Source organism: Oncorhynchus masou, unplaced genomic scaffold (assembly GCF_036934945.1).
Source record: "Oncorhynchus masou masou isolate Uvic2021 unplaced genomic scaffold, UVic_Omas_1.1 unplaced_scaffold_982, whole genome shotgun sequence".
Classification (NCBI taxonomy): domain Eukaryota; kingdom Metazoa; phylum Chordata; class Actinopteri; order Salmoniformes; family Salmonidae; genus Oncorhynchus; species Oncorhynchus masou.
The window spans coordinates 149,759-157,258 of record NW_027016335.1 but is presented as its reverse complement, the minus strand read 5'-3'; the positions used below and the strand labels follow the sequence as shown (position 1 = coordinate 157,258).

Below are 7,500 nucleotides of genomic sequence, written 5' to 3'. Positions count from 1 at the left end.
CACACAGAAACCTTGACTAGGGCCTTCACAACCTTGAACACACAGAAACCTTAACTAGGGCCTTCACAACCTTGAACACACAGAAACCTTAACTAGGGCCTTCACAACCTTGAACACACAGAAACCTTAACTAGGGCCTTCATAACCTTGAACCCACAGAAACCTTAACTAGGGCCTTCACAACCTTGAACACACAGAAACCTTAACTAGGGCCTTCACAACCTTGAACACACAGAAACCTTAACTAGGACCTTCACAACCTTGAACCCACAGAAACCTTAACTAGGGCCTTCACAACCTTGAACCCACAGAAACCTTAACTAGGACCTTCACAACCTTGAACACACAGAAACCTTAACTAGGGCCTTCACAACTTTGAACCCACAGAAACCTTAACTAGGGCCTTCACAACCTTGAACACACAGAAACCTTAACTAGGGCCTTCACTACCTTGAACACACAGAAACCTTGACTAGGGCCTTCACAACCTTGAACACACAGAAACCTTAACTAGGACCTTCACAACCTTGAACCCACAGAAACCTTAACTAGGGCCTTCACAACCTTGAACCCACAGAAACCTTAACTAGGACCTTCACAACCTTGAACACACAGAAACCTTAACTAGGGCCTTCACAACTTTGAACCCACAGAAACCTTAACTAGGGCCTTCACAACCTTGAACACACAGAAACCTTAACTAGGGCCTTCACTACCTTGAACACACAGAAACCTTGACTAGGGCCTTCATAACTTTGAACACACAGAAACCTTTGGTAGCCTAGCTGAACTGAACAGCAGTTGAGTTAACTTACAGTAGGGTACAGGTAGGTTTCTCCCTGCGGGTAATGCTGGTTGTAATGACATCAGCTCTACAACTACTTTGTCTCTGGGCTGTTACAGTAGAGTGCAGCAGAGGAAAAGTGATGCGTGGACTAAAAGTTAGTGTGTGTGAGATTCCTCCCCTCCAGCTGTCTCTGTGTCTCAAATGTCACCCTATATAGTGCCCTAGTTATGACCAAGGCCCAGGGGAACCAAGGGAATAGGGTTTGAAACTAGGCCTTTAACTAGTCGGGCAGCAACCTCGCGGTTCACGTTGCCACATCACTACACACCCTGATTCTCAGTCAGCTACTGGGGGGAGATCATGACAGAAGCTAGGAGTGTGTCAGAGCAATGTATTGGGGGAGTAGCACAGCCGTGAGGAGAGAGAGAGACCATTCATGGTTACATTGGAGCAGAAAAAGGCAATGGTAGTCAATGTCTCTGTCTTTCAGTCGTCTTTCTGTCTCTCTCTTTCTGTGTCTCTCTCTTTCTGTGTCTCTCTCTCTTTCTGTGTCTCTCTCTCTTTCTGTGTCTCTCTCTCTTTCTGTGTCTCTCTCTCTCTTTCTGTGTCTCTGTCTCTCTCTTTCTGTGTCTGTCTCTCTCTTTCTGTGTCTCTGTCTCTCTCTTTCTGTGACTCTCTCTTCCAGTCGTCTTTCTGTCTCTCTCTTTCTGTGTCTGTCTCTCTTTCTGTGTCTCTCTCTCTCTTTCTGTGTCTCTGTCTCTCTCTTTCTGTGTCTGTCTCTCTCTTTCTGTGGCTCTGTCTCTCTCTTTCTGTGACTCTCTCTTTCTGTCTGTCTCTCTTTCTGTGTCTGTCTCTCTCTTTCTGTGTCTCTGTCTCTCTCTTTCTCTTTCTGTGTCTCTGTCTCTCTCTTTCTGTGTCTGTCTCTCTCTCTTTCTGTGTCTCTGTCTCTCTCTTCCAGTTGTCTTTCTATCTCTCTTTCTGTGTCTGTCTCTCTTTCTGTGTCTCTGTCTCTCTCTTTCTGTGTCTGTCTCTCTCTTTCTGTGTCTCTGTCTCTCTCTTCCAGTCGTCTTTCTGTCTCTCTCTTTCTGTGTCTCTGTCTCTCTCTTTCTATGTCTCTGTCTCTCTCTTTCTGTGTCACTGTCTCTCTCTTCGACATCTTTCCGTCTCTCTCTTTCAGTGTCTCTGTCTCTCTCTTTTTGTGTCTGTCTCTCTCTTTCCGTGTCTCTGTCTCTCTCTTTCTGTGTCTCTGTCTCTCTCTCTGTGTCTCTGTCTCTCTCTTTCTGTGTCTCTGTCTCTCTCTTTCTGTGTCTCTGTCTCTCTCTTTGACATCTTTCTGTCTCTCTCTTTCTGTGTCTCTGTCTCTCTATTTCTGTGTCTCTGTCTCTCTCTTTCTGTGTCTGTCTCTCTCTCTTTCTGTGTCTCTGTCTCTCTCGTCGTCATCTTTCTGTCTCTCTCTTTCTGTGTCTCTGTCTCTCTCTTCCAGTCGTCTTTCTGTCTCTCTCTTTCTGTGTCTGTCTCTCTCTTCCAGTCGTCTTTCTGTCTCTCTCTTTCTGTATCTCTGTCTCTTTCTTTCTGTGTCTGTCTCTCTCTTTCTGTCCTCTGTCTCTCTCTTCCCGTCATCTTTCTGTCTCTCTCTTTCTGTCCTCTGTCTCTCTCTTTCTGTGTCTGTCTCTCTCTTTCTGTCCTCTGTCTCTCTCTTCCAGTCGTCTTTCTGTCTCTCTCTTTCTGTATCTCTGTCTCTTTCTTTCTGTGTCTGTCTCTCTCTTTCTGTCCTCTGTCTCTCTCTTCCCGTCATCTTTCTGTCTATCTCTTTCTGTCCTCAGTCTCTCTCTTCCAGTCGTCTTTCTGTCTCTCTCTTTCTGTCCTCTGTCTCTCTCTTCGTCATCTTTCTGTCTCTCTCTTTCTGTTGTCTTTCTGTCTCTTTCTTTCTGTGTCTTTCTCTCTCTTTCAGTCGTCTTTCTGTGTCTCTGCTTTTTATACACACACACACACACACACACACACACACACACACACACACACACACACACACACACACACACACACACACACACACACACACACACACACACACACACACACAGTAAGAGAGAGAGTGTGTGTATGTTGACATTTTCCTTCTCCGCATGTCTGGAGGGGCCGTGATGGCTGCTACAGTGTGTCAGTCCTCTAGAGTTCAAACTCTCTGCCAACAAACCACTGTTAGTTAAAGGGGCAATCCGGGATTTTATTTTTTTAATTTAGAAATTAATGGTATATAGCCATTAAGTATTGAAGAATATAATTTATAAATGTCTCTTGAGCTTAGTTCAACCTTCATAACCTATCAAAACCCATATATAAGCTTGTTTTACTCCATTGTTTGTAAACAAACACTGTAGCTTGTAGCTTCAAAACGTTATAAAACTATGATCACGTGGATGGTCAGTCCCTGCATCCATATCTTTGTCTATGAATCTGAGAGCGGTTCTATTTTCCTGCCCTCCCCTCAGCAGTTTAGCAAAATAAAGTGGCCATTTTATTGTAGTTTGAATCCCAGATTGCCTCTTTTATAAGGCATTTATCTGTCTCTGTGAGCCAGAGTGTTTTGTCTGTGTTTGAGCAGACGCTCTGTCTGTGAGTGTGTTCCTTTCAGATAAAATAGCTGTGATACTATGGGGACCTAAACTATCTCCTGTGTGTGTGTGTGTGTGTGTGTGTGTGTGTGTGTGTGTGTGTGTGTGTGTGTGTGCGTGTGCGTGTGTGTGTGTGACGTGTGGCCGTGTGCTCATTTCAGATGGTGAACAGCTGGTGTGTGTGAAAGTGTGTTTTGTATCTTGTTGAGTCAAGGGAGGCTGGTGTGTGTGTTTTCAGAAACCAGCTTTCAGAGGTTGATTTGTGCGTGTAATTCTCTCTCTTTCTCTCTCGTGTGCATCTATGTATACTTATGCATGTCTCTGTGTGTGTGTCTTCTTTGTGTGTCGCGTGTGTGTGTGTGTGTGTGTCCAGGTACAGGAGCGGAGAATGCAGAGGAGCGCCTGGTGAACTACCTGTTGAGTCCAGAGCGTTATAACAAACTGATCCGTCCTGCTGTTAACAAGAGCCAGCAGGTTACCATCTCTATACAGGTGTCTCTATCACAGCTCATCAGTGTGGTGGGTACACACACACGCACGCACGCACGCATGCACGCACACACACACGGGGGCATGTATGCACTATCACACACACACACACACACGCACACACACGCACACACACAGAGGCATGTATGCACTATCACACACACACTCACACAGACACATAGGACCATACACACACATGCCTGAAAACATTTCTATAACACACTGAGCAGAACATTAACGTACAGACACTATGTCACCATTTCTATAACACACTGAGCAGAATATTAACGTACAGACACTATGTCACCATTTCTATAACACACTGAGCAGAACATTAATGTACAGACACTATGTCACCATTTCTTTGTCTTTCAGAATGAGAGAGAACAGATTATGACCACCAACCTCTGGCTGTTCCAGGTGATGGTCTTTACACTTCCAGCTCTAACAGGCCCCAGTTAACCAACACTGTGGATGACTCCCAAATGCCTCCCTTTCACTATATATATTCTCTATATAGTGTGGCACGTTATACCAGTGCCCAGTAGTGCACTATAGGACAGGGCTCTCTAACCCTGATCCTGGAGAGATACCCTCCTGTAGGTTTTAACTCCAACCCTGTTCCTGGAGAGTTACCCTCCTGTAGTAGGTTTTAACTCCAACCCTGTTCCTGGAGAGATACCCTCCTGTAGGAGTATCTCTCCAGGAACAGGGTTGGAGTTAAAACCTACAGGAGGGTATTTCTCCAGGAACAGGGTTGGAGAGCCCTGCTATATAGGGACTAGGATGCTATTTGGGATGTTCATATTGTAATCTCCACATATTACATCATTGTACATTATCTCAGTGTTTGAAATGTTGAGCTGTGTGTGTTTCTGGGTGGTGTAGTTTATCGGTCCCTGTCTGTCTCTGTCTCCAGGAGTGGAATGACTACAGACTGAGATGGGACCCAGATAAATACGAAGGCATCAAAAAACTACGAATCCCATCTCAACACATCTGGCTTCCTGATATTGTTCTCTACAACAAGTATGTAACGCAGGTGCAGTGTGTGTGTGTGTGTGTCATAATAAAATGTCATCCTATTCACATGTGCCATACATTTATAGATGTATATGGATTACTGTATTGTTGCAGATGTTTGTGTGTGTGTGTGTGTGTGCCTTTCAGCATGTGTGTGTTTGTGTGTGCCTTTCAGTATATGTGTGTGTGTGCCTTTCAGTGTGTGTGTGCGTGTGTGTGTTTGTGTGTGCCTTTCAGCATGTGTGTGCGTGTGCGTGTTTGTGTGTGCTTTTCAGCATGTGTGTGTGCGTGTTTGTGTGTGCTTTTCAGCATGTGTGTGTGTGTGTTTGTGTGTGCTTTTCAGCATGTGTGTGTGTGTGTGTGTGTGTGTGTGTGTGTGTGTGTGTGTGTGTGTGTGTGTGTGTGTACCTTTGTTCATGTGTGTATCCGTGTGTGTATAAGTCCCCCCTCCTGGTAGAGGCATTCCCGACATTCTCTCTGTTCCACAACGCTCATGTGGAAAATCCACAGCTAAAATAAGCTTTATGTTTCTACGGTGATTTTTAATTGAAATTTAGTGCAGAAATAATGGTCCTGATGTCTCCTCAAGGACCAGGCTGTTAACGAGGGGGAGGGATTAACGAGGAACAGTTAATTAATGTGGAATAATCACACCTCGTTATCACACCAGTCTGTACATACTATCTATCTGTTAGCGGTTCCACCTTTACTCAACCCTGCAGTGTGTGTGTGCTCTCATGTTAGCATGTGTGTGTGTGTGTATGTGTGTTCTCATGTTAGCATTTGTGTGTGTGTGTGTATGTGTGTTCTCATGTTAGCGTGTGTGTGTGTGTGTGTGTGTGTGTGTGTGTGTGTGTGTGTGTGTGTGTGTGTGTATGTGTGTTCTCATGTTAGCATGTGCGTGTGTGTGTGTGTGTGTGTGTGTGTGTGTGTGTGTTGTGTGTGTGTGTGCGTGTGTGTGTGTGTGTGTGTGTGTGTGTGTGTGCGTGTGTGCGTGCGTGCGTCCATGTGTAACATTGATGTGGACTCTCTCGCCCCTGCAGTGCGGACGGGGTGTACGAGGTCTCCTTCTATTGCAACGCCGTGGTGTCCAACACAGGAGACATCTTCTGGCTCCCGCCTGCCATCTACAAGTCAGCCTGCGCCATCGAGGTCCAGCACTTCCCCTTCGACCAGCAGGTAACTGTTGGTGTTGTTGTAATGTGCTTGTTGTTGATGCTGTCTTGACAGGGTGATTAACAAAAGGCTAAGCTGTGTCTCAATATATTTCAGTTGTGATTTTCATGAATAGGAATATTTTCTAGGAATTTTTATGTCCGTTGCGTTATGCTAATTAGTGTCAGTCGATGATTACGCTCCCGCACGCGGGATGGGGAGTCACTAGTTAAAGAAGGCTGGAAGGCTGGACCAATGAGAGACAGTTAACTGTCCTTTTGATCTGTGCTTCTGGGGGCTGTTACAGAAGGCTGGACCAATGAGAGACAGTTAACTGTCCTTTTGATCTGGGCTTCTGGGGGCTGTTGCAGAAGGCTGGACCAATGAGAGACAGTTAACTATCCTTTTGATCTGTGCTTCTGGGGGCTGTTACAGAAGGCTGGACCAATGAGAGACAGTTAACTGTCCTTTTGATCTGGGCTTCTGGGGGCTGTTGCAGAAGGCTGGACCAATGAGAGACAGTTAACTGTCCTTTTGATCTGTGCTTCTGGGGGCTGTTGCAGAAGGCTGGACCAATGAGAGACAGTTAACTGTCCTTTTGATCTGGGCTTCTGGGGGCTGTTGCAGAAGGCTGGACCAATGAGAGACAGTTAACTGTCCTTTTGATCTGTGCTTCTGGGGGCTGTTGCAGAAGGCTGGACCAATGAGAGACAGTTAACTGTCCTTTTGATCTGGGCTTCTGGGGGCTGTTGCAGAAGGCTGGACCAATGAGAGACAGCTGACTGTCCTTTTGATCTGTGCTTCTGGGGGCTGTTGCAGAAGGCTGGACCAATGAGAGACAGCTGACTGTCCTTTTGATCTGGGCTTCTGGGGGCTGTTGCAGAAGGCTGGACCAATGAGAGACAGCTGTCCTTTTGATCTGGGCTTCTGGGGGCTGTTGCAGAAGGCTGGACCAATGAGAGACAGTTAACTGTCCTTTTGATCTGGGCTTCTGGGGGCTGTTGCAGAAGGCTGGACCAATGAGAGACAGCTGACTGTCCTTTTGATCTGGGCTTCTGGGGGCTGTTGCAGAAGGCTGGACCAATGAGAGACAGCTGACTGTCCTTTTGAGAAATATAGACTTAAAATTGTCATGGTATAATTGTCATGGTATAATTGTCATGGTATAATTGTCATGGTATAATTGACTCGACAACAACAACCAATATAGAAATTCAATGTTCTTAATCAAATAGAAAAGTTACATGTAGCTGTTTATTAAAGTTATCTGTCTGCTTTAACAATCCTGTTTACTGGAATATCCCACTGGTCTGACTGCTGCTGTCTGACTGATGCTGTCTGACTGATGCTGTCTGACTGCTGCTGTCTGACTGATGCTGTCTGACTGATGCTGTCTGATGTGATGCTGTCTGACTGATGCTGTCTGACTGA

General features: G+C 45.7%; 1 protein-coding gene across 1 annotated transcript in view; it reads left to right on the top strand.

Annotated features, from left to right (window-relative positions):
• The window catches only part of LOC135538561 (neuronal acetylcholine receptor subunit beta-2), a 16,421-nt gene extending 9,762 nt beyond the window's left edge, over positions 1 to 6,659 (top strand). Inside the window, exons 2-6 of the mRNA XM_064964451.1 lie at positions 3,776 to 3,921; positions 4,267 to 4,311; positions 4,811 to 4,920; positions 5,958 to 6,093; positions 6,633 to 6,659. Of these exons, the coding sequence (XP_064820523.1) occupies positions 3,776 to 3,921; positions 4,267 to 4,311; positions 4,811 to 4,920; positions 5,958 to 6,093; positions 6,633 to 6,659 (464 nt within the window). The remainder of the gene's footprint in view (positions 1 to 3,775; positions 3,922 to 4,266; positions 4,312 to 4,810; positions 4,921 to 5,957; positions 6,094 to 6,632) is intronic.
• The last annotated feature ends 841 nt before the right edge of the window (positions 6,660 to 7,500 follow it).